The sequence below is a fragment of the Micropterus salmoides genome, unplaced genomic scaffold, assembly GCF_014851395.1.
Source record: "Micropterus salmoides isolate LMB-PRFRI ecotype aquatic unplaced genomic scaffold, ASM1485139v1 Ms_hic_scaffold_16, whole genome shotgun sequence".
Taxonomy (NCBI): Eukaryota; Metazoa; Chordata; class Actinopteri; order Centrarchiformes; family Centrarchidae; genus Micropterus; species Micropterus salmoides.
Window position 1 is genome coordinate 18,659,511 of NW_024040707.1, and position 26,946 is coordinate 18,686,456.

Below are 26,946 nucleotides of genomic sequence, written 5' to 3' on the forward strand. Positions count from 1 at the left end.
AGTATCTTACCATACAGAGATGTGAAAGCAGGATTACCAGGAAATAGAGGTATTGATTGGGTCAAGAAGCTGGGGCTTACATTTTAAATTTCACCACGGAGACAGAATTTGATATAACAACAGTGTTGACTGAAAGATATGGGAAAATATCCTGAAGAGTCACAAATTCCTTGGTCGTGTGTTTAAAAAAACCCACAGAACATTAATTGTTACGTCATCAAAATAATTATACTATGCATTATACAGGTGTTTGATGCGCAAGATAGATAGATAGAGTACTAAAAGTAGTATTTAACTCTGAAATGCAGTGGACAATAAGTAAACATTAAAATGCAAGTCCTCATGTAGAGTACAATAACCTGAATACTAAAGTGAATGAATTTATATTCCACCACTGTAACCACAATTTTTATTTCAGTTTATCTAAATTGGTATTCTACACTATTTCCGGATGTCTGTCCAGTGTCCAGTAGGTGGCAGTGTCGCTGCACGGTTCACCCGGCTTCATGTGCGACGACAACCCGGAAAAAGGAAGCGCAAAATGTATGTGGCCGATCTTTCTTCTAAATAAACTAGCTCGTGTGTAGCTACATCCTGAATGCATAGCAAAAACAAATACTTCAGTTACTATTACGACGTACGTTAACTGTATTGCTGGTGTTGTGTCGTGATAAAGTTATATTTATCTCCAGTGTTACTGAAGTGAAGCTCTTTGTTTCGCTGCTTTCCTTGCTAGCTAGCTAGAAAGCTAACTGCCATAAACGTTATCTGTTTAACTCCCCAGAGTACTGCTGGTGATTCAGCTGCCGTCGTGCATATCGCCTTGCCTGTAGAAAAATGCCGTCCAACTGGAAAGGATCCTGGACGTTTGCTGTAGCCGCAGTAGCGACCTTGTTTATGCTGGATGCTGTTGGTTTTGCACAGGCGAAGGTAAAATATTAGGCTGCACACCTGACCTTCAAAAATTAATTTACTGGTCGGTCATCAGTATGTTGCCTTCCCATAATGTTATATTTGATCACTTTACTTGAGTATGTTTTCCTAAAACTAAATCCCTTTGTTCAGGAGACTAAAATGTACATTTTTAATGTATCTGCAATGTAAGTTAAGTATTGGAAGAGTGGATCAAAAACATCGTGTCTATTTTCTTGACAATTACAGAACTTCGAAGATGTTCGCTGCAAGTGCATCTGCCCGCCATACAGAAACATCACCGGCCATATATATAACAGAAATGTCTCTCAGAAGGATTGGTAAGAGAAAGCCTTTATTTGTCATTACACACTCTTCCCTGAGTATAATTGTCGATCCATTAGAAGTACAAGGTAGTTTTTTTTTTATCATTACACAACACATGGTTGTAAAACGAAAAGAAAGTTTGTAGTCCCTTCCTGCGCACACACGCAGAACTTAACAAATAATTAAATCTATTTTAAAATGTGGTAACGTATAAGATAAATGAAATAAAACAATATATAATACAGTTATTTATATAACTGTACTAACTTCACATAAAAAGTCTGACATTAGGGAAACCGTGTCCATTGTAACCTGCTTATCTTTGAGGGGTCGCATGGGCTGGAGTGAATCCCTGCTGATTGGGGCGAGAGTTGGGACTCAGGGCAAACCTTGGGACAGAACAGTATGGTGTGGAAATAACATTTTGATGTGTTTTACAGTAACTGCCTCCATGTAGTGGAGCCCATGCCGGTGCCTGGCCATGATGTGGAAGCTTACTGTCTCTTGTGTGAGTGCAAGTATGAGGAACGGAGTAGCAACACCATCAAGGTAGGACTGTCTTTCTTTGGGTTTAATTCTGATTTTTGGCAAAATACTTTGTTCACTCTTATCTTGAATCACACTAACCCAGATTAACAGGGTTGGTGATTGTGTGCCACACAATATGAGTCATTTAAAACATTATGAAGTCTGCTTAATCAAAAGAAACAAAATTAGAGTATAGGGCTGCACGATTAATCTAATTGCAATGGCGATGTCGTCATGTGCGATTACATAACCGCAAAAAGTGTGTGATTTAATAGAACAGAGAAAGTGTGTGTGACGCTTTCTTCTGTGTGTGCGCTGCAGTCTGCTCATTATCTCTGCCCACACCGGGCTATCGCATGTTCCTATAAAAACAGATAAGCCTACGTGTTCTGTTTTACATCTGTTTTACTTATTATTGTTATAAATATTGTTTAACTTTGTTCAAGTTGAGAAATACACATTTCAAAATGTCAGTTTTCGTGGATTGCTTGCTAATTAAGGAAGTAGACTCATAGTACTATTTGTTCCATTATAATCGAAACGCAATATTGTCCACAATAATGAATTTTTCTTCAAATTGTGCAGTAATGACAGTGTTTACAGAGAGCTGACTTAAGATCTGGTTTTACTGGCTCACATCACATGTGAAAAAATGGGAAACCTGATTTTTTGTTTGTTTGTTTTTATCAATATTTTAAGGATTTTTAATAGCTAAAACAGTTTTACACCCAACAAACATCCTGGCTGTCTCAGTATTTAATACATATAATAAAATCTCATTGCAAAGTTCGGTTCAAGATAAGAAGGAATTGTTAGGTGCATTGTTAGGTGCTGATGCCAGCATGGTAACTTAAAATTATGTAATATCTCTCCATTCTATTTGTCCCAGGTAACCATCATCATTTACCTGTCTGTTGTGGGTGCACTGCTGCTCTACATGCTGTTCCTGCTACTGGTAGATCCTCTTATTCGCAAACATGACCCCTATACCCAGCCACTACACAATGAGGAGGACTCTGAGGTAACCATTCAAACAAACAACAAATGTGTGCTGAAACACATACAGTATGTGCATTCATTTCAGTTGAGTGTGAAGTCCTTGATTTAATTTGTTCTTTTTTTGTTTGTGTGTATGTTCAGGAGATGCGTCCGCAGGTGGACAACGCCCAGGCCAGAGGAAACACAGTGCTGGAGCGGGTTGAGGGAGCGCAGCAGCGCTGGAAAAAGCAGGTCCAGGAACAGCGCAAGACTGTTTTTGACCGCCACAAGATGCTTAGTTAAACCCTACAGCTGACCTCAAACCAGGTTTAGAGTAGGAAACTTCACTGGGATCAGCCCTATTATACAATCACCAGCTCCATCATTACTAACTTCTTTGTCATTGCTGTGCACTGCACCCTCTGAATAAGTATTTCCTCACTCAGAAACATTTAAACACACAAGCAGATATTTTTTATTATTATATGTAACACTTAAGGCTCAGTTGCAGTTGTGAAAAAAACTGCATGTTTTCGCACTCTTAACAGCTAGAAATGATCTCAATCACTTCAACAAGTTGCAATGCAACAGATTTTGAATTTCTTGATAAAGTAAGAATATTTTTCGTCTGTTTAGCCAGACTGTGAATAGCTTTTAAGCTTCCTCGTGATAATTTTTCATGTTGTATACTTGCTAATTTGGTATGATATTAAGCTGTTTTTCTTATAGCATAATTTACCTCAGAACAGGTAAACTTTATGTAATGTGAATGGTCAATTTAGCTATTTGGGTAGAAAGAACACCTTACCTGTGCTACTGACAAGCATTGCACTTTTCCCAGTTTAGGTCTAATAATAATTTATTTATAATTATTATTATTACTATAATTTATTTGTCCCCCTTTGCTGTGCATAGTGACCTGGGCATATTTAGTATCAACAGATTTGGCCGTTGAATTTTAAATCGTTGAAATTGCTACCCTCTAAGATGGCCCCAATATGTGCCTTTTTCTTTTTCTCTCTATGTGTGCGTGAATGTGTTACAGCAAACCCCAGTGCAAAACTTGGCTCTTAAATGTTAGTTATTCATATTATCTTTAAGAAAACTTAAAAGATGGGAAGGTGTGCCAATACATTTTGGTTGGTATATCATCCTCCACAGTAGCAGTTGTATAAACTAAATATTTTATGTTGAATTTACCAGTGGAACCTGATTGGTAAACAGTTTGTTCAACAAGGGAGCCGCACGGCCACATTTTTGTCCTGTGTTTTGCAGTCGAGTTTGATGGAATATAATTTCCCTTGAGAGAGAGAGAGAGAGAGAGAGAGAGAAATGGAGAACAGGGCATTTAACAGAGCTTCAAAGCCATCCTCAGTCGAATCAAATCTCTGCCACTGGAGATTGTCCTAATCAGTAAATCTGCAGATAATGCAGTTAAGTGTGGCAGAATCACGGTGCCTCATGGCTTTGAATGGTCCTCCGGCATCATTATGTGTCAGTGAATTCCCCGTTGTGCTACTGAAACTCCCTGTTGGGGAATTTTTAATACAACAAGGAAAGGCACACTGACTCACATTACCTCATGCACAATGTGAACTACTGACGTTAATTTGTCTCAAATGGTTTGTTTTATCACTGAAGTGTTTTTGATTGATTTACATATAATTTCATATCACTGGTATCAGTGTATTTATATAGTTATCTCCAGCCTAACTGGAAGATGGCACTCCTCATGTCTGTACATTTCGCTTGATGTGAAATAAAATAAAAAAAATACTTACTTAATTGTAACATTTTGTTTGGGAACTGTCTTTTAGTTGCTGTAGAAGTCACTGCTGCTGATTATTGGCACTAGGGGGCAACAGAGGACACAATATGCGAGCTCTCAGCTTGTGTACTACTCATTTACTGTACAGAAATACTGCTTTAACATTAAATTAATCCTCACATTTGGTGTAGTGTTTAGCATTTGGGAAAACGTTCAACATTTTCACCTCTGCCATTTCGAAGGTGATGTCTGTTTGAAAAGTCAAACTGTTATTTCATTAGCAAAATCTTTCTTTAGAGGTGGGTGATAAAGTTTATTATCATGTACTGATTTTAATTATCATTGCGTTGTGATAATATGACAATATTTTGTTTCCCAAATGAATGATTCTCTGCACATTTTAATCAAAAATTTACATTTAATAAATGGTTTGTAACACAATAATAACCAGACATAAGGTATTCTATCGCAATGTTGTAACTTCTCCTATGAAGACATGGTAACATGTAAACAATTTGGGATCAGGTGACCTCGTAATCTCATTTTTTGCTCCTCTGAGAAATATTTCCACCTGCTCACTATATCCCCTCCCTGCTCACTATTTTGTCACAGTTTAGGGTTCAACAAGAGCAAACCTTTATCTTTTGCGAGGAGCCTGGATCAGTTTTAAAAGGGAAGGCAGGTTCAGGGGCTAGTGGTGAAATTCTGCTGCTGCTAGACCCCCCACAACTGCTTCTCTCCCCTTCTTCGTGCTCTCGTCTACCACTGCTGCCCTGCCCCAAATCCCCCCCCCCCCCCACCATCTTAACCATCCCCAAGCATGGCCTGTCAGTGGTTCACAGTCTAAATTTAAACTACAGCAGGGCCAACTGCTCCTCCAGCCACTCTGGGCTAATGTTATTTTCCCTGCCGTGGGGGCTTTTTCTGTCAGAGGCCCTCAGCCAGGAGGAGAGGCCTGTGGCTCTGTGTGAGGGAGATTTTAGTCAGAGGTAGAGGAGAAGAGGGAAGAGAGGGCAGCGGTGGAGCGTGCACAGGATTGGCAGGTCTGGAACACAGGGGGCCTTCGCAACGGGAGTTTGTACAGTTCCTCCACTTGGGATTATACAGTGAGAGGACACATTTCTAGAGGGCCGGTATCTTGTCTCAGGTGGAGGAGTCAAGATGGCAGCCAATGCAGAGGCGGCCAAGCCGGTCATCATGAATGAAGAGGAGCTGAAGAGGAAGCAGAGGGAGAAGCTGAAGAAGTTGCAGGCCACGGGGGGCAACCCTCGACCAGCGAGAACCCTCTTCCTCTTCTCCCTCAAAAATCCCTTCCGCAAGGCCTGCATCAACATTGTGGAGTGGAAGTATCCTTTATATCTTACACACACTCTCACGCTGAGCTACGTGTCCCGCAACTCAAAGGATTTTGTGTTTGTTATAGTAAGTATTAAGTAGACACTGGCTTTTCAACAGAACTATTTTTGTCTTGAATATACAGTATATATGATACTGAAGGTATTAAGAACACTTGACAGCTAGGGTATACAGAAATTAGGTGTCTGTAGGCCAGTGAATTATCAGCCATGCGGTTCACCTGTGGTAAGCACGCCCAAGCAAAGTCTCTCTCAAATCTGTGTTAAGGCGATCCCTGAAGTGTAAAGACTTCTGTTATGTATCTGGCAGACCTGCGTCAAAGTCAAGTTTGTAGCCCTCGTGTTTTCACCTGGAGAGCTTCTTAAGCTGATCTATTTACATCTGGCAGACAGAAGCAATTAATGACGCTGCCTCCAGTCCTGTTAGCTGACATTCTGCTTTATAATGTGGAAATAGCCGCTCTGAAATGCTGCCACTCTGTGAGGCTTAAAGCACAAACACAAGGCAGGCTGCTGAGTGATGTTATGGCCCCTATAGGGGGTTTCCTGCTTTCAGCCTGATCTCCATTCCTGGATGATACATATATTACATCCAAAATAGAATGCATCAGTCATATCTAGCCAGTGGCAACAGACTTCTTATTCACAATAGGGGTTACAGAGTACACAGTGAATGTTAACTTTATTACTTTATTATATTGTAAATAATTAAAATTTTTCTCTCTAACAGTTTCATTGAACTTTGTTTCCATATGCTCAGCCAGGCCCTGTGTTTTTTACTGCAGCAGTTCAATCACATTGGTATGTGATTCTCCAACATGGTTGCTGTATTTAGAGCAAAATTACAGAAATGTACTGAACCCCTTAAATCCTTCTTTTTGTATAAAATAAGTATATAGCATTAAATCCATGCTCACAGATTTTAGAATAAAAAAATATTTCACAGAATAACCAAACAGCTTTTTTCCCCTGATGATTTGTCTGTGTTTAAATGGTTTGGTCATATTCTTGGGCTGTGCAGCTGTCCCGGGGCATCACAGGGAGACATGATGCTGACCTGGCAGGGGAATTCTGTAAGAGAGCCCCCTATGGACGAGAATGAAGCAGCACAGCAGACAGGGTTACATTTAATGTGAGCGCTTTGCTGGCTGCCTGATGGGCTGTTAAAGGGATGTTGTTTCAGGCATCATTTAGCAGCACTGATTGGTGTTAGCAGAGCTGTAGCACTGTTTAATTGGTGTGTGTTTGCCACATTACATCACAAGAAAGACAGAACAACTCACACAGATAAAGAAATGGACAAATTATTTTCTCAAAGAGTTTTACCTTCTATTTTTAGTATTTACTGGACATGTACACGATTAACTCAAATGTTATCATCATATATTATTCAAGATAAATTGTATCACTTTGTTAACATTCCTTTTTGGGGGTACCTGGGATTTACCACTCCACATATATTGTTGTTATGATCCTGAGTTTCCCCATCCAGAACCTTTGAGATCATCATCTTATTGACCATCTTTGCAAACTGTATTGCGTTGGCTGTGTTCCTGCCCATGCCTGAAGAAGACAGTAATAACACCAACACCAACTTGGTGAGTATGAATATGAACACAGACCTTTTTTTTTTAATGTGTGACTCAGGACCCTACAAGTAGCTTTGGCCCGATGGGTGAATGTTGTATTGATATTTTGTTTGCCAGTACAACATTGGAATAGAAGAAAAAGCATTTGTCTTCAACAAATGAATATGACTGCTTTGAGCCAGCTAAATGTTTCAGCTGGTCACTGAGTGCCAAGCCCCGTTCAGATTCTTCCAGACACAACTCAGTTTTTTATTTGGGATCCCATGTGTGTCTGTGATTAGCTTATCCTTCCCTGTTTAGAAACAGGCTACTGAAAAAGACTATAGTACAAAAACATGAGAATTAACTACCAACACATGGGATATGCATTTTCTGAGGAGTTTTTATTTTTTTTACAATTAGATGAAAATGCCCTCCAAACTGGTTAAAATACACAAGTCTTTTAAGCTGAGGTTATTACATCAAAGTGAATGAGTGAGCTGTTTGACCCTTGGATGCTGCTGGTGTGTTTCCAGGTGTTACTATATTTCAACCTCACAGGTGTGTGTTTGCACTGCCATGAAGATGTGGATTGTGTATTATAGGTCAGAGACTCAACGTTACAAGCCAGGGATGACCAAAGTGAGCAAAAGATATATGTTTGCTCTCGCGCAGTTTGTACATCTTCCCGTTATGTAGATATCTGATGTTGTATTGACACTAGTATTATGGTATTGAGGAGGCCTGCTGTGAGAGACTGGATATGAGGATCGCTATCTCTCAGAGGCCTGACATCCAGCTCAAATGTCAATATATAGCGCCCATAGCAAGCCATCACCTGCTCTCCAATCAATCTTCTTCAAATCAATTTTGTGGGTACCAAACTGACTGACCTGTACCAGTAATTCATCAATCATCAGGTATCTGGACTTGAAAGTGACCCCATTTCTTTAATATCTTTGCTTTGGACCACTCACCAGCACCCCACTAAATCCTTCTTACTTCTTATGGTGCCATTCCTCAGAGGTGAGCAATGTAAGAAGAGCTGGTTAACTTCACCCCCTGTTGCTGTTAGAAGTAGGTCGGCCCAGGCAGTCACCCCACTGACGCAGGTGGATACATTTGCGGCCTCCTGTAACCACATTCATACTCATATACTCATAAAAAATATTATGGTTTGTAACACTGATACACTACAACATAGAAGCACAGCTCTACTTGTTGGCCTACATCACTGAATATGAATAACATTACTTGAGTTTTAGTCCATAAATGTATGTGTTATTGTTCATGTACACAAAGTTTAGCCTTGGAGGTTCTAATTGATTAGGTGGATTAGCTGCTGGACCGCTCAGTCAAACATTATTGATATGATTTGTTTAAAAGGATGAAAGGGAAATATACAGCATATTATATATCATTTATATTACATATAAATTATTACATATTACATATCTCATATCTGATTTTTATTCACTGGGAGCTCTATCATACTGTTCATACATTTGTATTTACGCAAGCAATGAAGAGCAAAACAGGAATTAGTCTATTTAATGTTGATAGTTTCAGGCTGTGTGTGTTATGGTCGAAAATAGTGCAATGCTGACGATGTTAGTTACTTGTGTGCTCTGTTTGTTGTCAGTGACAGTCACAACTGCAGAAAACCATACTCAGTTCTACATCCAGTTCATCTGCTGTATTTCAACCTCCTTTGTCTCTGAAAATATCAACACTGATTATAAAAACACGGGTACAGGCCTGATTTGAAAATTGATTCAACCACCCTGACATTTATCTGTTTGTGTTAGACTGTCTGACATGGCTGAACTTGTTTCATTAATCACAATGTGACTCATAGGCCATTCATCTATTAAACCCTTCTAAAGTAGCTAAGAGGCTAACAAAGCTATTAAGTTAATCTGATACCGGCAACATCTATTGCTATTTATCCTAGCAGATAAATGCCATAGCTGTCATTTGTATATGTAAATGTAATTTCCTGGTTTGTGCTTGTCTTGCTGTGCTGCAGGAGAGTTTGGAGTATATCTTCTTGATCATATTCACGTTAGAGTGCTTTCTGAAGATAGTGGCATACGGGCTCGTGTTCCATGAAGGCGCCTATTTACGGAACTGTTGGAACATATTGGACTTTGTCATCGTCTTCATGGGGTAAGATGAGCTCTGTGGTGGATATCTCTACCAGAAAAGGCACACACACCTTCCCTCTGACCACATCTAAGACACTTCCAAAAGTTGATGATGAAAACTGGAATATTGTACTGCAGGCTCATTTTGTTGGGGTAGGCACTTAATGGTTGTAAAAACTTTTCCTACAGTCTCTTCACTTTTGCATTGGATACCATCAATAAGATAGCAGGTGTGCCAATGGAGAAGGGTGGAGGGTTTGACATGAAGGCACTAAGAGCCTTCAGAGTGCTCCGACCCTTACGTCTCGTCTCTGGAGTCCCCAGTAAGAGCATATTCTCTAAATATGGCAGAAAAGCCCTGTGTCTATGTCACACTGTTTGATTCATTTGGAAATGCTGTAAAAGAGAAGGAACGCTTTCTGAAGACACAACAGATTTTGTGCTGTTCATTCAGGCCTGCAGGTGGTGATGAATTCCATCCTCAAAGCCATGCTGCCTCTGCTGCACATCGCCCTGCTGGTCTTTCTGCTGGTCACTATCTATGCCATCATGGGACTGGAGCTGTTCAAGTGCAAAATGCACAAGACCTGCTATTACACTGGCACAAGTATTTATAAAAAGGGCACAATTACTTTTAAATGTGTTTTCATTAATAGTCACCCCTGATGTGTAATCAGTTGTAACTCCTTGAAGCTACATTCCAAAGTTATATTCATCTCTTCTCTTTGGGCCACAGATATCTACGCCACAGCAGAAGGTGAGCTGCCTGCACCGTGCGCTCAAGCTGGTAATGGACGCCGCTGCAGCATCAACGGCTCTGAGTGTCGGCCAGGCTGGGAAGGTCCCAACAATGGCATCACCCACTTTGATAACATTGGCTTTGCCATGCTTACAGTCTACCAGTGTATCACCATGGAGGGATGGACCAAAGTTCTCTACTGGGTCAGTGACTGCTTGAACGTCGTCTCAGTTGTTTTTCAGTTTCAGTGCAGCGAATATGTCCTTGTGCCACCAAAACCTTTACATTTGTCTACATTGTAGGTATTTATTTTGTAAAGTATACAATATACCTAACATAAAACATTGTTTGTGGCTGACCCAGAGTTGTCTTTCAGGTTAATGATGCCATAGGAAATGAATGGCCCTGGGTCTACTTTGTTCCCCTCATTCTCGTGGGCTCCTTCTTTGTGCTCAATCTGGTTCTGGGTGTGCTCAGTGGGTAAGACAACTATTATCTTCTATCCTTTCTACTGTCTGCATTTTGCCTCTTCACATGAACATTCAAAATAAATAATCGCATGTTCCTGTTTTACTTTTCTTCCACTCAGGGAGTTTACCAAAGAGCGAGAGAAGGCCAGGTCACGTGGAGAGTTCCAGAAGTTGCGAGAGCGTCAGCAGCTGGATGAAGACCTGCATGGCTACATAGAGTGGATCACTCACGCTGAAGTCCTGGATGCTGACCGAGAGGGCCAAGGTCAGCACTATAAACCACCTCAGCACCCATCCCTTGTAGAGATACTGTTGAACTGAACAACTGTTATTCTCTTGTCAGGACTCCTGCCTTTAACCAGTGGAGATTCTGACACAGACAGCCTGTATGGCCTGGAAGGCAAGAGTCGAATTGTCTACTACTAGTGAGTCTGCAGTTTGTATATATTCTTATATTGTATATAATATTGAAGGCGACTTGGCACAGTAAGCTAGGGTTATTTTTGTGTTCAGCCGCTTGGCCCGTCGCTGGAACCGTTTCTTCAGGATGAAGTGCCTGGTGTATGTGAAAACCAAGGGCTTTTACTGGTTAGTGATGTTCCTCGTCTTACTCAACACCCTGACCATAGCAACAGAGCACCACCACCAGCCTGACTCGCTCACCTCCCTGCAAGGTTGGTGATTAACATATAATATTGGCAATATTTTTTTGCACCCAGCTTCATCTCATCCGTCTCTCTCCTCTCTTATCTCAACAGATGTGGCCAGTCGTGTACTGCTGGTGCTGTTTGTCATAGAGATGTTTGTAAAGATGTATGCGCTGGGTCCCAGAGGATATTTCATGTCTCTGTTTAACCGTTTCGACTTCTTTGTGGTGGTATGCGGTATCCTGGAGATGATCATGTTATCTGCGGGAGCCGTGGCTCCCCTGGGTTTCTCTGTACTCCGGTGTATCCGACTGCTGAGGATCCTTAAAGTCACAAAGTAAGTCATGTCCCCTCCAAGGATCATGTTGCATTCAATTGGTTGTAGTGTAATTTAACGTCATTTAACACCACTCTTCTTCCAACTGCTTTGCAGGTACTGGAAATCTTTGAGTAATCTTGTGGCCTCTCTCCTCAACTCGATACGCTCCATTGCCTCCCTGCTCCTTCTTCTTTTCCTCTTTATCGTTATTTTCTCACTCCTGGGCATGCAGGTGTTTGGGGGGAAATTCAACTTTAGTGACCACAGACCCAGACGCAGTAACTTTGACAACTTCCCTCAGGCCCTCATCAGTGTGTTTCAGGTGAGGCTAGATACTGACTAATAGATACTCTACTTTGAACTCTTAGCAGAGTCTGCTTTGATTTTGTTAAACCTTTCTTGCCTGATTTTGATGGTCCATGGTGTAAATGATGATCATTTACAGTAGAAATGACTACCCCATCCTTTCATACCCGACATTCATCAATAAATGTCTTCTTCTTTAACATAACACACCTATCTCTCAGATCCTAACAGGAGAGGACTGGACCTCCATCATGTACAATGGCATTATGGCCTATGGAGGGCCTGTTTTTCCTGGCATCCTGGTCGCCATCTTCTTTATTGTCCTCTTTGTCTGTGGAAATTGTATCCTTCACATACACTCACAACGTCTTTTAGGATTTAACAAGGAGTCTACAGCCATGCTAGCAGCTCTGTGAAGCTGTGCAGCCTTGCTTTCAGATTATACTTACATCATCATGATAACATGCTTGCAATGATAAAGCTCACATTTAATGTTTAGCAGTCTGATATTTAGAATGTCACTAGGTTTGCAGGTATTTGGTCATAAACAAAAGTGTTGGACAAACAGAAGTTTTAAACAGATGATTGTGCTAGATGAAAAGTCAGGGGTACTAAGGTTATTACAGTTCATCCACAAGGGATGTGAATGTCTGTACCAAATTTCACGGTAATCCATGAAATACTTGTTGAGATATTTCACTGAAAATCAAGTCAACCTCATGGTGGCGCTAGAGGAACAGTCAGAGAATCACCTCATTTGGATACATCATCTTGGCCCCATGAATCTCTGTAGTAAATGTGCCAATCCATCCAGTTCCATTTGATATGTGAAGTTAAGTCAATTTTATTTATATAGCCCAATATCACAAATCACAATTTGCCTCAAGGGGCTTTACAATCTGTACAGCATACACTGCAAAAACTAAAATCTAAGTAAGATTAATTATCTTAATTGAAGGCAAAATATATTTATTTTTTGTCTGACAAGATATTTCTTCTTACCAGGCGGCTTTTATGTTAGAGAATTTCACTTGTTTCAGGTTTTTTTTTCCTTAAGCCGCAAGTGAAATATTCTTGTTCTGTTGGCAGATAATCTTGCTTATTTTAAGTAATATTTCCCCCATTTTAATGCTTTTTCCCCTTGTTTTTGAGAGCTCACCTTTTGCAGTGTACAGCACCCTCTGTCCTTATACCCTTCATTCAGATGAAGAAAACTCCCCCAATACCCTTTTAACAGGGTAAAAATGGAAGAACCTTCATAAAGAGCAACAGAGGAGGGTTCCCTCTCTCAGGACGGACAGACATGCAATAGATGTCATGTGTACAGAATAGATTCGCAACACAAAATGTAAATTGTAAAACATAAGTCAAGAGGATGGATCCAGAAGGACAACTGAGCAGCTTCAGGTGTCACCCAGTAAGTGGGATCTGAGCCACACCACCTCCTCTCCACCATAGAGACCTGGAAAGAAGACAGGCCGCACAAACACAGTAGAGGGCAGTAGGATACACACAGAGGGCAGAAACAAACAAGGAAAGGTCAGGGGATCAGCACGGTCATTAGGATCCATTCTGTGGGGACCATTACTGGCTTTACAATATTTCATGGCAATGGTGGGCCATCCGACCTACTGACTAACAGATTAATATTGTCATCTATAGAGCCATGCTGCTAGCATAGCTAAAAATTGTATACAAAGCATTAATGTTTTAAAAAATCAAGGTTTTTGCTTTCCTGAGCTCAGATATCAGATATCCTCCTAAATGTCTTCTTGGCCATCGCTGTCGACAACCTGGCAGAGGCTGAGAGTCTGACTTCAGCTCAAAAAGAAAAGGCGGAGGAGAAGATGAGGAGAAAGCTACTAAGGTGAATAATAGAATAGCAAAATTTTAACCTAAGAGGGATGATCTTCTTTGTTGTCTCACAGCGAAACTCACCTCCATTCCCTTTCTCTTGTATCCTCCAGGTCCAAAATGCCAGACAAGACTGATGAGGAGAGGGAGAGGTTAGCTAAGAAACTGGCAGAGCAGAGATCTAAGATAGAGGTCATGCCCACCACTGCCAAGGTTAGCGTTGTATTTGGTATCATATCACATATTACTCGCTTATTCCTGGCGATGATGTATTATTCAGGAGCAAGTAGCTATAATACATGTATAATGTTTTTGTTTTCAGCTTAAAGTTGATGAGTTTGAGTCCAATGTCAATGAAGTGAAAGATCCATTCCCACCTGACGACTTCCCAGGTAACACAACAAATTTCCAAAAAATTTCTTGCATTTCTAACGCTAATTTCTCAGCGATGTAGTTGTAGCAGAAGGAGGTCACTTATTGCAGGAATTCATATTCATTACACTGGCTGTATACCAGTGATGCAGCCTTGGCTATGCTGCAGTATAAGTATAGTATACCCTCATTATAGACTCAGCCAATTCCCTGAGCCAAGTTTATAGCAGAGTCTAAAGTTAGACTATTTTCACACTACTCTGGGTGACTACCATATAAAGTCTACAACGTGAATTAATTCCTTTTTTTCCCAAAAATACTTTTGTTTTATTTATTTGCTGGATCTTTGTTTCTCTTCTGTGGTGCTGTAACATGACTACTGCCAATAAGTATTTCTGTCATTGACTTTAGTTTGATTCTGGTTTCTTCCACATGGTAGGTGATGACGAGGAGGTAGAGCCTGAAATCCCCATTAGCCCTCGCCCCCGACCAATGGCCGACCTGCAGCTGAAGGAGGAAGCTGTGCCATTGCCTGAAGCCAGCTCCTTTTTCATTTTTGGCCCTCAGAACAAGTAGGAACCAGACATATCAACCTGAAAATAACAGACTGAGATCTGTTATTTTCAGGTTTGTGTTTGGATATATTTCAGTGCTTCATACTGATTCACAATAACACAACAGTCAATTGATTAAACTCAATGATCACTGAATCTCTTTTCACATTCATTGGGATCCAGGTTCCGTAAACTATGCTACAAGATCATCAACGCCTCGTCCTTCACCAACTTAATCCTTCTGTTCATCTTGCTCTCCTCCATCTCCCTGGCAGCTGAGGACCCTATTGATCCCCAGTCTTTCAGAAACAAGGTGATTAACAGGTCTGCCACTACACACTGGACTGTTGAAAGAAGGCCAAATTTGATAACAAGTCTTTGTGCTTTCCCTCCAGATCTTGGCCTATGCTGACATTGTCTTCACATCTGTGTTCACCATTGAGATTGTACTGAAGGTAATGCGCTGCATATTTCGTGTCCTGCCTTATTTGGGTTTGAATGATTTAGCTCTTTGAAGTATTCTATGTGTTTCAATTTAATGATATTGGGAAACAAAACAAAGTTTGCCATTTTTCTTTGAAGAGAAAAATGCTCTGAAACAGCACAATGAATATCACAGGTCACTAGAATCTTCCCTCGTAGTAATGAAATTGTTTTATGTGGGTGAGAAGCATGTCGAAGTAGGATGAGGCCGGTTTCTTTCCCCTGAGATATCACAATCGGATCCTGCAAGAATCACTGTGAATCTACTTAATTTGCAATGATAGTAGTTATTTCCCTGCTGAATCAAATACTTAACTCAGTCATCTGTGTGTCAGTACTGGTGGAAATAAATTCATGAAATTTTCTTTTGTGTAACATTAAGGTAAAGAAAAGCAGCAAATGCTCTCCTTTGAGAAGCTTGAATCAGTGGATCAGAGCATTTTTGCTTTAAAAAACTAAATGATTTATAATTTTTTTGTAGAATAACAAATTGATTATTAGACTTATTTCATTAGTTTTATTTGAAATTCAACGCAACACATCTGTTCCTCTGACTCAAAAAAGCTTAAATACAATCGTGTTTGGTTTAACATTCTGGGTATGACTTACAGATGACAGTATATGGAGCATTCATGCACGAGGGCTCGTTCTGCCGTAACTCCTTCAACATCCTGGATCTGATTGTGGTTACAGTCTCCCTGCTTTCTATGGGAATGGAGTGAGTAAACATTGGAGTATGGAATATGGAGATGCTGTATTAGACACAGAACATGCTTGTTCTTTTTTTACTCAATTACAAATGTTAGTATTCCCAGATGTGCATATCAAGACTGCTTTTTGTCATGTGTTTGAATGCAGATCCAGTGCTATCTCTGTGGTGAAGATTCTCAGGGTGCTGAGGGTGCTGAGGCCTCTCAGGGCCATCAATAGAGCCAAGGGGTTAAAGGTACACATAGACATACTATAAATACAGTAATTGCCTTTGGGGAAATGTCTACATTTCCAATGGTGAAAGAATTCATCTGATCCTTTACTTAAGTAAAACTATCAAGACAACGATGTACAAATATTCCATTATAAGTATAAACAATACATAGGTTTTAAAAGTAATTTTCTTTTCTGTGACTCATATGACATTCTTATTATACTGATGCATTAATGTATAAATAGTGTTGTACTGTTGTTGCTCACTGGGGTGTAGCAAGTTTAGCAACTTCGGAAGTTTAGTCCAGTGGTTCCCAGCGTAGGAGTAGTCGGGCCCCTTCAAAGGGTCACGATATAAATCTGAGCATTTGTGAGATGATCAGTGAGAGAAAAGAAGAAAAAATTACCACATTTAGATTCTTTTTTTCTTTTTACTTTTCTCCGTACAAGACACTGCTTTTATGTAAATGGTGACAAGCAATTAAGGTTGGAAACCACTGGGATCTTTAGCAGTACTTTTTAATTTTTAATCTGAAAACTAATTATAACTGTTAAATAAATGAATAAATGTAGTGAAATATTTCTAAAGTGTAGTGGAGTAGGAGTATAAAGTAGCATCAAGTGAATAAAAAGTACCTCAAAACTGTAATTACTACACGACCCATGTTTTTTCCTAAGTTGATGTTTGTTTGGTTTGTTTTGTTTGTTTTGTTTGCACATTCCATCTTCATGGTTGTTACTTATTTTTATTTATTTTTTCTAGTCTTTGTATTTCTGGACATACTCGCCTGTAGATTTTACTGTATGTGTAAGAAGGTGTGAATGTTGAGATCCCTTGTATAAGATACTGTCTCAAAACTGAGTTAAATGCTGTAAAGTGAGATTTGAAAGATGTTCAGAATAAAAAATAAGTGACAAAAAAACTGTAACTGTAATTACTGTAGGTACTTGTTTTACCAGTATTAAGTGGTCATTGTTTGTCTATATTGACAGCATGTGGTCCAATGCGTGTTTGTGGCCATCAAAACCATTGGCAACATCGTCCTGGTCACCATGCTGTTGAACTTCATGTTTGCCTGTATTGGAGTGCAACTCTTCAAGGTAAGTTTTTAAAAGATGATGTTGGCACCTTTATATTGCGTGTGCGCTGTAAAGCTTGCAGTTCCAGATGTATTAAACGTGTCACTGATTCCCTCATAGGGTAAATTCTACAGCTGCACAGACCTGTCCAAAATGACTGAGGAGGAATGCCAGTAAGGCAGAAATCTTTCACACATCATATATTTCATCTCTCAAAACTGCAATGCTGTTTGAGAGTGACTGTTCTCTGCATCTGCTCTCAGGGGATACTTCTTGAAGCACATGGATAATTCCCTTCAGGACACAGTGTTGGCTAAGAGAGAATGGCTCAACAGTGACTTCAACTTTGACAATGTGCTCAATGGCATGCTGGCCCTCTTCACTGTTTCCACATTTGAGGGCTGGCCAAAGTAAGCATGGCATTAATTTTGATTTGATAAATTACTTTTTTTTTTTAATCTTATCTGTCTGATTGAGTTAGAAGACAGAACATCTGGTTACGTGGATATTGAGTTGGAAGTAATTACATTACCTGGAGCCAGAGATGCAATAGAGGCAATATATTCATGCCATGTATTATAATATCTAAACAAATTAGCCTTATTGTATCTATGATCTTTGATCTTTGTTCTGACAAGTACCCCTCTTCTCTCAATATCACTTCATTTGTTCCTAGACTGTTGTACAGAGCCATTGATTCAGATGAAGAAGACATGGGTCCTGTCTTCAACAACCGCGTGGATGTGTCCATCTTCTTCATCATCTACATCATCCTCATCGCCTTCTTCATGATGAACATCTTTGTGGGCTTTGTGATCGTCACTTTCCAGGAGCAGGGCGAGCAGGAGTATAAGGACTGTGAGCTGGACAAGAACCAGGTATGCTAAGGCCCCCAGAGATGAAGCTCAGTGAGGTAGTCTGGTCATTCTCTATCTAAAACACATTACTCAAGTGTAGAATCACTCATTATACTTCTTTTAACCCACCTTCTGCCTCCCCTTCAGCGTCAGTGTGTGCAGTACGCTCTGAAGGCTCGTCCTCTGAGGTGCTACATCCCCAAAAACCCCTACCAGTACAGAGTCTGGTACATTGTCACCTCCTGCTACTTTGAGTACCTCATGTTCTTCCTAATTATGCTCAACACCTTGTGTCTGGGAATGCAGGTATGTAAATTAAGCTCATGTTGCAACCTAAAAGCACTGACATTGTATTGAGGCAGATAATAGTCAATAACAGTCAATATTCAGTATCTTTAGAGAGTTCCATGTTTGTTACTGCATTTAATTAATGAGAAAGTGGAAACTTTGAAACTGTATTTAAAATATGTTACATGATAACTTTCCAGCAAAATCCCAGACTAATTAATTTGGGGGCACATTAATGCAAGGTGCCCTACATATTTCTTTGTCAACTTTACTTTGCGTGTCCGTTTTTTTTATGTACTATGGTAAGAGAGGACTTGATAATGATAATACTGATTATGGTGCTGACCAAGTTAATTATGACTTAAAATTCTGATGATGGGCCAGAGCTGTAGTTGTACTAAACAAGACTTCCCTATAGAGATAGACCTTTTTTAGAGAGTAAGATCCTTTTTGTTTAAATAGAAACAGTCGCAACATCAAAGCCACCAGACTCCCTTGACAAAAAACATAATTTTACCTCTCTGGTCTTCACACAATAACACAAACAAAGAAAAACACCAAAGTCTCACAGTAACACAAACAAACTAACCGACAGAGGCAGCAGTAGACCAGCAACTCCTGTCTTCTGCGAGGTAAATTTTATTTTTTTTGTCAAGGGAGTCTGGTGGCTTTGACAAGAGCAATATTGCAGCTGTTTCTGTCACTCTGAGCCTGTCAGCGGCACCACAAGCACTCGTGGATGTACTTTGATGGTGCACAGTTGCTGACTGCAGCACGCTCGCTAAATACTGGAGCAATATCAAAAAGTGTTGTCCCCTTTAGTCACATAGACACAAAAACATGGGAATGAAAATGACCTAACTTAGCCTTTAAAGGCCCTGAAAACCTATTTTCTCAATCAGCTTCTTTTTATTAGTGATGGGATCCTCTATGACCACATCATATGTCTGTCAAAGTTACAACACATGAAAAGATATCTCTATTTCTTTTGATTATTTTTAATCTTTGCTCTTTTCACTGGTTTGAAGTGGGCGTGGCTCAGATTAGCTTTTTTTGAGCTATATGTAAATATGTTCACTAAAACTACATGTTCTGATAATGCTACATCAAATTAATACTTGTAACATAATATTCATTTTCCTCTTTGAACAGCATTGCAACCAGTCGGACCATGTGACCAAGCTGTCGGACACTCTTAACTTGATCTTCACTGTGCTCTTCACTGTGGAGATGATTCTCAAGCTCATGGCCTTCAAAGCGAGAGTAAAGACTCATATGTTTTGTTTTTCAAACAGTTTTCCTCCCTTGTACAACCATTACTTGTAATGGAGTGTGGTTGTCTAGTGTCCTACCATCTCAGCAGTGCTTTACCTCTCTGTGCAGGGCTACTTTGGAGACCCCTGGAACGTCTTTGACTTCATTATTGTCATCGGTAGCGTTGTTGATGTCATCCTGAGTGAAGTTGATGTGAGTACATATGATAACTCCTTTTTTTAATCAATCCTAATGAATTCCACAGATATCAGATCATCATTGCAGGTGCTGTGTATGAAAGTCCCCGGCCTCAATGAGACATTCCCGGTCAATAGGGTGATTTGAATTTAAGTGGCTGAATGTATTCATTCAATGCTCTGACCCAGACACATAACTGTGGTTCAACAGCTGATTGGTGTTAGCAGAACTAGCTCACAGGACATGGTAAGTACTGTTGTAGGCCATTCCCACCTCAGCTCTCCTGCTCGCACCCTCCTCAGTGTGCCTTGTGAATTGCCATTTCCATCATCAAAATGTCCATTATTCCCACAATTATCCATGACAGCATTTCAGGAATGTTATGTTTTCTGTGTGTTGTTCGAGCACTTTAAAAAGAGCACAATATCAATTAAGGATTTTAGTGTCATTTTATTTGGTAATGCTACACAAATGTTCTCTCTCTGGCCAGTCACTGTTTTTCCTGTCATTGTTGCACTGCGTTATCTTTCATCATCTTTTTTCATCCACAAACACTAGCAAATTCTGTTTTCTCCATCCAATACTTCACTTCCTCTCACTATCTCCTCTTCTTTTGCTTTCTTTTCTTCTTCGTAATCCCTCTCAATGCCTCTGTCCTCCATGCACCTCACTCCTCATCTGTCTATCCTCCACAGACTGCCCTGGCCTCCAGTGGAGGACTGTACTGCCTCCATGGCTGTGCTGTAAATATCTGATCTGCACTTCACTGCTGCATGAGCCTTGCTGTGTGAGCATGCCACTATGTTCTCTACTAAACCGTAGTCCTACTGTACTGAACCGTGTGTGGGGCTCAAAACTGCTGGTGAAACATCTGTGTTTCTACTGTCTGTCTAATCTTACAGAGCAAATATAAGATAAGACGTAGGGTTGTTGCTATATTGTGTTCCAGTACTGCTCAAATAGTTTATACACACAGGGCTACAACTCCACACTGACTGTATCTGCATAGCAAGTTTTAATGGTGGCTGGATTGACTGAAAACTGTGTTTATATTCTTTACTTCGCATGAGTTAGAAAATTGCAGTTGTCTGGTTTTCAGCAACTAAGACCTGGAGGCTATGTATCTAATGTTAACCATATTTTGTGATTGTAAATCATACCGTAATAATGTTTAACAGTTGATAAATGCCATGTCTGCTATGTGCCCCTAATACATATTATATAATAATACTAACTTCCATTAATTTCTTCTTAATATAATTCATGTAACTACAGTATGTCATCTCTTCATCTACTTTGTACAGGAGACAAATCCTATGCAAGCCATTGCGGTAAGCCGGAACTTTCCCAAGTTGAAAACCAGCAATGTTTTTTTTTCTTTTCTTTATGTTTTCTTTTCATCAAATCCTCTGTTTTTTTCTCTGGTTCTTTCTGTCCATAGGCATCTGAAAATGCCTCTGTTTCCATCACGTTCTTCCGACTCTTCCGTGTCATGCGTCTGGTCAAGTTGCTGAACCGTTCGGAGGGGATCCGTAACCTGCTGTGGACCTTCATCAAGTCCTTTCAGGTCAGTCACACTGTGGTCATGATCATTTTTATTTTTTTATCTCTACTTTTAACACACTTTGAATGAGCTGACTGTTTGGTTTGTGTCTACAGGCTCTCCCTCACGTAGCTCTGCTCATCGTGATGCTCTTCTTTATCTACGCTGTCATTGGGATGCAGGTACAGTCTTCAGTATTTCCTTTCTGGATGTAAACATTGTAAACCTCTTTAGCTTGTTAATATGTTTCTGATTGAATTCCCGATGTTGTCTGTTTCTGTATTTGTCATCGGTGCACCCATATTGACTGGGATTCAGATCTTTGGAAAGATAGCTTTAGTGGATGGCACCCAAATCAACCGCAACAACAACTTCCAGACATTCCCTCAGGCTGTTCTAATGTTATTCCGGTGAGTCTCCAAACCTAAGCCTCTAAGATAAAAGGTCTTTTGTTTCAAGTTCAAAAACTGAGCCAAGATCTCACTCTCATTGTTTACATATCCAGATGTGCTACTGGAGAGGCTTGGCAGGAGGTCATGATGGCTTCGATGTATGGGAAGAAATGCGACCCCAAATCTGACTTCCTGCCAGGAGAGGAGTACACCTGCGGGTCCAACTTCGCTGTCTTCTACTTCCTCAGCTTCTACTGTCTCTGTGCCTTCCTGGTGAGTAGCAGTATTATGTCAACATTTATCTTTTAGCTGCATTAGCATCCGTTGTTATATTTTAACCATCATAATGTGATGCTGAAATGTTAAAACCCTATAAGTAAGGTCATTCTTTCCTACCTACGTCAGATCCTCAACCTGTTTGTAGCTGTCATCATGGACAACTTTGACTACCTGACGCGTGACTGGTCTCTTCTGGGCCCACACCATCTGGATGAGTTTAAGAAGATCTGGGCTGAATATGACCCAGAAGCCACGTAAGCCTGAACACCAATTGTGAAACTTTACCATTTATTTATTTATGCTCAGAACACAGAACACAGAACTCTGATCTAATAGGGGGAGAATTAAACATCTGGACGTGGTGACACTTCTGCGGCGCATCCAGCCTCCACTGGGCTTTGGCAAGTTCTGTCCTCATCGTGCTGCATGCAAGGTACATTCAGTCTATGAACAGGGTCAAATCAATAAGTAAAGTGCAATAAAAAGAGAGTTTAGATTTAGATCATTTACATTTGTTGTTGTAAAAATTATAAGAAAAAGAAGAGAAAATCTGTAAATGAAAAATCATGAATGAAAAGTCAATCAATGTAAAGCATTAATGGTTAAATTGGATAATAGATCATTTAAAAAGATGGAACAGGTAGAGAAGTAGCAATTTAAAAAAGTGCTTTCCACATTATCTTGATTGAAAATATCAATACACCTGATTGTGGCAGAAAGTTTGAAAAATTATACATATTATCTCCCACCTTTCAAGGCCCTCCCAAAAAGCGTATTGTAATAAATTGTTCTAATACTCTGGTGCCCAAATTCTCTAAACTTCCTGTCTGCAGCGCTTGGTTGGCATGAACATGCCCCTGAACAGTGATGGCACGGTCACCTTCAATGCCACCCTGTTTGCTCTGGTCAGGACTGCACTCAAGATCAAAACAGAAGGTACGGAGCATCAAAACTTGGCTAATACCATCATGGATTAGAATTCATACACAGTATATGTGCTTCTTTCAACTTGATGTACATTATGTAATTTCAGTACTTTTTTTTTTTGGTTTTTCTGAACAGGTAACTTTGAGCAGGCCAACGAGGAGCTGAGAGCCATTATAAAGCAAATCTGGAAACGCACCAGTATGAAACTGTTAGACCAGGTCATCCCCCCTATAGGAGGTAAGCCTGTCAACATAAATAGAAGTAGTACCATTTCACCTTTACAGAATACTCCAGTATTTCTCACACTGACAGCACTGTGACTTGTCTGGTTACAGATGATGAGGTGACTGTGGGGAAATTCTACTCCACTTTCCTGCTTCAGGACCATTTCCGTAAGTTCCTGAAGCGTCAGGAGGAGTACTATGGCTACCGGCCCAGTAAGAAGAGCGCCTCGGGCCCGGAGATCCAGGTGAGACATAAATATGGGGTCAATCGTTATTGACGTGATGATTATCGATCGTTATTATAATGTTAAAAATGTCAGACAGGATAAAACTGCTGAGAATCACGAGACGCAGCATTTTTCAGAATAGTGTGTTATTGCTATGCTAAGGCACTTTTGCTTTTTAAGCACTAGACTGTTACAAATGCACTTAGCTGATTTCTCTGTGTAGGTGTAACCCTGCGTATATCTGACCTTTTGCTTTTTTTTCACCAGTACTCAACTTCATCCTTCCTTTTCTTCCTCTCCTTACATTGCCATTGCTCTCCATTTTTTTAACATTTCCCATGTCCCTTTCTAGGCGGGCCTGCGGAGTATAGAGGAGGAGGTGGCTCCAGAGATGCACAGGGCCATTTCAGGAGACCTGCAGAATGAGGAAGAGATGGACAGAGCTATGGAGGAGGCTGGAGAGGAAGGCATTTACCAGGTGTGAAACACTGAGTGCAAGCTGGCAGAATAGACATACAGGCTAAAGATAGTATCTGCATTATCATGTCAGCTGGAAATCTTTCAGCTGTAGTTTTGGTCAATGTTGATTTATTATATATATATTTTTTTTTTTTTTTTAATCAACTTTGGAGACTTACAGGATTCTACCTGCTTGTGCTTGTTTTGGTCTGTATTTCCAGCGTACTCATGGTCTGTTTGGTAACCGGGTGGACTCATTCTCCTCTGAACCCGCCAGCCCTCAGCCCCACCAGATGGCCAACCAGCGGCCCCTCCAGTTCTCTGAGAGCCAGTCTGAGTCTCCACCAACCTCTGCCCTGACGCCCACTACTGAATTTTTCCCAACTACTGCGCCAAAAAGCAACACTAACAACAACGCCTTTGCAGAGTGAGGACCGAACACACTGCTACCTCTCAAGGAGCTCAGATGACATGTGCTGAGGGTGCGATTGGTGACCATTTTTGTTGTCTTTCAGATTTTCATTCGAAAGAGAGGGCAGTCCCATAGAGTTTTACAATCCCAGTGAGGATGCAGAGCCAGGTATGTCAAGAGGTCTTTGAATATTAATCAAACTCGATTTTTTTAGCACCTTTTATAGAGGTCACTGCAGTTCAAAGTGTTTTTCAGACGAGTTCCAACAAGATGATAATAAGAAAGTATAAATGTAACAGTAAGCAATACATTTTTCTTTATTCACCTTTGTTCAGACCTGCAGTCCTGGAACTTCACAGTGAGAACAGACAAAACACAGGTAATATTTTCTTAAAGGCCGTCTTATCCAGTATAAATGATGAACAGCTGGCATACAACGTATGGATGCATTTCTTTTCTTTGCAGTTCCCTTATGAGCCTAACTATGGCGACAGCCAGAGTCGGAGCTCCAGTACTGCGGTAGATCAGCTCGTCCAGGAGGTAAGTGAGGAAGGATCCTGGACTGTCAGCCTCTTTTTATCACACGCTAATTACTTACCAGCCGGAGATGTCCTGATCCACTGTCAGATCTGTCATAGATAAGCGATAATAAGCATAACTGCTTTTTTCAGCATCAGGCTCATTTCCTGGACACAAATTAAGCAGAGTTCCTGGATTGAACCAAATTTATTTCTCCTTACAAAGTTGAGGTTTAGTTTCAGTTTCTTTTGGAACTCAGTGCACTAAATGCAAGAGCAATCAATGTGTAATCACCTGGAAAACCAAGCAGATGGACATTCTGGGACTGGGAATCTGCAGATCACTTTTGCATAGTTTTTGTTTGATATAAAACTCACCTGGATGTGACATCTCAGAGTAATTATTATTATTTACAAACCGAAATCAATGTAAATCTCTCTGTAAAGCTGTTCAGTGTAAAGAAAGACTTGTTAAAATCCATAAATCGTAGATGAGCTGTAAAGTGAAATCGAAATATTATATTTGAATTTCAGGCTGGATTTTTCCTGTAGGTGTCTGACAAAGATATACTCACTGCCCTACATGGATTTACATTATTATGCATAATAATGTACTTACTACACCAGGACCTGTGTGTTTAAGATTAATGCATTACCAGTAACAATTACATTATAAGTTTTCTTTTCTAGGCTCTTGTAAAGGGCGGTCTGGCCTCCCTGGCCAAAGACCCCAGCTTTGTCTCTGTGACTAAGGAGATGGCTGATGCCATGCACACAACTGTAGATGATATGGAGAGCGTGGCTCAGGGCATCCTCAGCGAACGCTCCACCAGCGTCACCTCAGTCAAAAAGAGACGCCCTATCCCTGTCCCTCCTCCCACCGTTGCTGCGGCAGCACAGGGGACAGGTGAGCCAGATCCGGCTGTGAGGAGAAAGAGACGTCCGATCCCCATGACTCCTTCCGTACAGGAGGCGGCTGAGGCAGACTCCAAAGTTTAAGAGGCTGTCACTTGAGTTTTATGTGGTTATTTCTGGATTTTTACACTTGCAGGTGGCTCCACCTCACACCACTTTACCAAGTCTGTTGCCCTCTGTGACAATTTTTATCTACTAGCCTGGCTCATGGCAGGTTGGGTCAGGTTTTGTCATGTGTGGCTGAAACTTAACCAAGGAGAAACAATATATCTGATGACGAAACATCTTATTCTTCAGATTTATTGAAATAAATAAAAACACAACTTATCTCGCGAACAGATTGATGAACTTCTTTCTTTGTAGCGTATGTTGAGGTTATTCATTCCATATGACTTATGGGACAAACATGTGAGTGAGCTTAGTGTCTTACTGAAACCTCACTGAGGGAGGTTTCGGAAAGTGACTGGTGACTAAAACGCCTCACTGGGATGAGGCTGCTGTCTTTATTGTGCAGCAGTTCAGTGAGGACAGTGGGAAAGGACTCCACTTTGGGGAAATGATGACTGAGTTTCTGTGAATCCAGGGCCAGAAAAGGGCTCTGGTGCTATCACAATGCAAATTAAAGAATTATTTTCTTTGTTGGTACACCAGCATCCTCTGGTCACTCAGGCCTTGCTGTCTTTTACTGCAGTTTTCTCCTGCTCACCAGTCTCGTGTGAAGTTGGTGTCAGCAGATTTTAAAGAGCAAACATCTTTTTTTAAATTTTTTATTTGGATGTAGAGATATGTTTAATCTACAAAAGTATTATCCAAAGATTTAGCCGTATTAAAGTACTTGTTCAATTTAAAGCCCTACAGTGGCATCAGTAAGCAGTGCATGCATCACTGTACTGCTACAGGGTTTATGTGCTTTGATTTACATAAACATGTCATACATTTGAGTTAGGGACACTAAGATTGACCCATACAGATAATGTTTCTTCAGCATACCTGGAGTATGGTGGATTTAGCTTTATAGCTCACCCAGGCTTGTATCACATTTTATTCAGTTGCATGGGCAAACGTTATTGAACTTGTTTCATGTTTTTTCAAATAGTGACAGGCCTTGCGGAGGACGTTTTA

The 26,946-nt window shown here is 40.4% G+C and overlaps 2 protein-coding genes across 3 annotated transcripts; both read left to right on the plus strand.

Moving 5' to 3' along the window:
* The first annotated feature begins 476 nt into the window (after positions 1 to 476).
* tmem9 (transmembrane protein 9) lies at positions 477 to 4,536 on the plus strand. Of its 2 annotated transcripts, none has more exons than XM_038723411.1 (6): positions 477 to 543; positions 785 to 930; positions 1,162 to 1,253; positions 1,680 to 1,788; positions 2,657 to 2,788; positions 2,908 to 4,536. In XM_038723411.1, the coding sequence occupies exons 2-6, from the start codon at positions 838 to 840 to the stop codon at positions 3,046 to 3,048; spliced, it is 567 nt and encodes a 188-aa protein (XP_038579339.1). In that variant the 5' UTR covers positions 477 to 543; positions 785 to 837; the 3' UTR covers positions 3,049 to 4,536. The 2 variants fall into 2 exon arrangements, with proteins under 2 accessions (XP_038579339.1, XP_038579338.1); XM_038723410.1 differs by having other exon boundaries at positions 500 to 637.
* Positions 4,537 to 5,674: 1,138 nt separating this feature from the next.
* On the plus strand, positions 5,675 to 26,162 carry LOC119905492 (dihydropyridine-sensitive L-type skeletal muscle calcium channel subunit alpha-1-like). The gene is made up of 45 exons (XM_038722576.1): positions 5,675 to 5,859; positions 7,361 to 7,466; positions 9,466 to 9,605; positions 9,773 to 9,906; positions 10,038 to 10,190; positions 10,320 to 10,525; positions 10,699 to 10,802; positions 10,912 to 11,057; positions 11,136 to 11,217; positions 11,306 to 11,466; positions 11,551 to 11,776; positions 11,873 to 12,080; positions 12,286 to 12,406; positions 13,817 to 13,931; positions 14,032 to 14,131; positions 14,241 to 14,310; positions 14,730 to 14,862; positions 15,028 to 15,157; positions 15,240 to 15,299; positions 15,939 to 16,045; positions 16,186 to 16,273; positions 17,245 to 17,352; positions 17,452 to 17,504; positions 17,595 to 17,741; positions 18,008 to 18,209; positions 18,336 to 18,494; positions 19,629 to 19,739; positions 19,860 to 19,943; positions 20,624 to 20,671; positions 21,233 to 21,259; positions 21,370 to 21,495; positions 21,588 to 21,653; positions 21,790 to 21,881; positions 21,977 to 22,136; positions 22,269 to 22,396; positions 22,479 to 22,575; positions 22,976 to 23,078; positions 23,205 to 23,306; positions 23,405 to 23,538; positions 23,873 to 23,998; positions 24,201 to 24,406; positions 24,495 to 24,559; positions 24,727 to 24,770; positions 24,857 to 24,931; positions 25,600 to 26,162. Exons 1-45 carry the CDS (start codon positions 5,675 to 5,677, stop codon positions 25,906 to 25,908), a joined length of 5,547 nt encoding a protein of 1,848 aa, XP_038578504.1. The 3' UTR covers positions 25,909 to 26,162.
* The last annotated feature ends 784 nt before the right edge of the window (positions 26,163 to 26,946 follow it).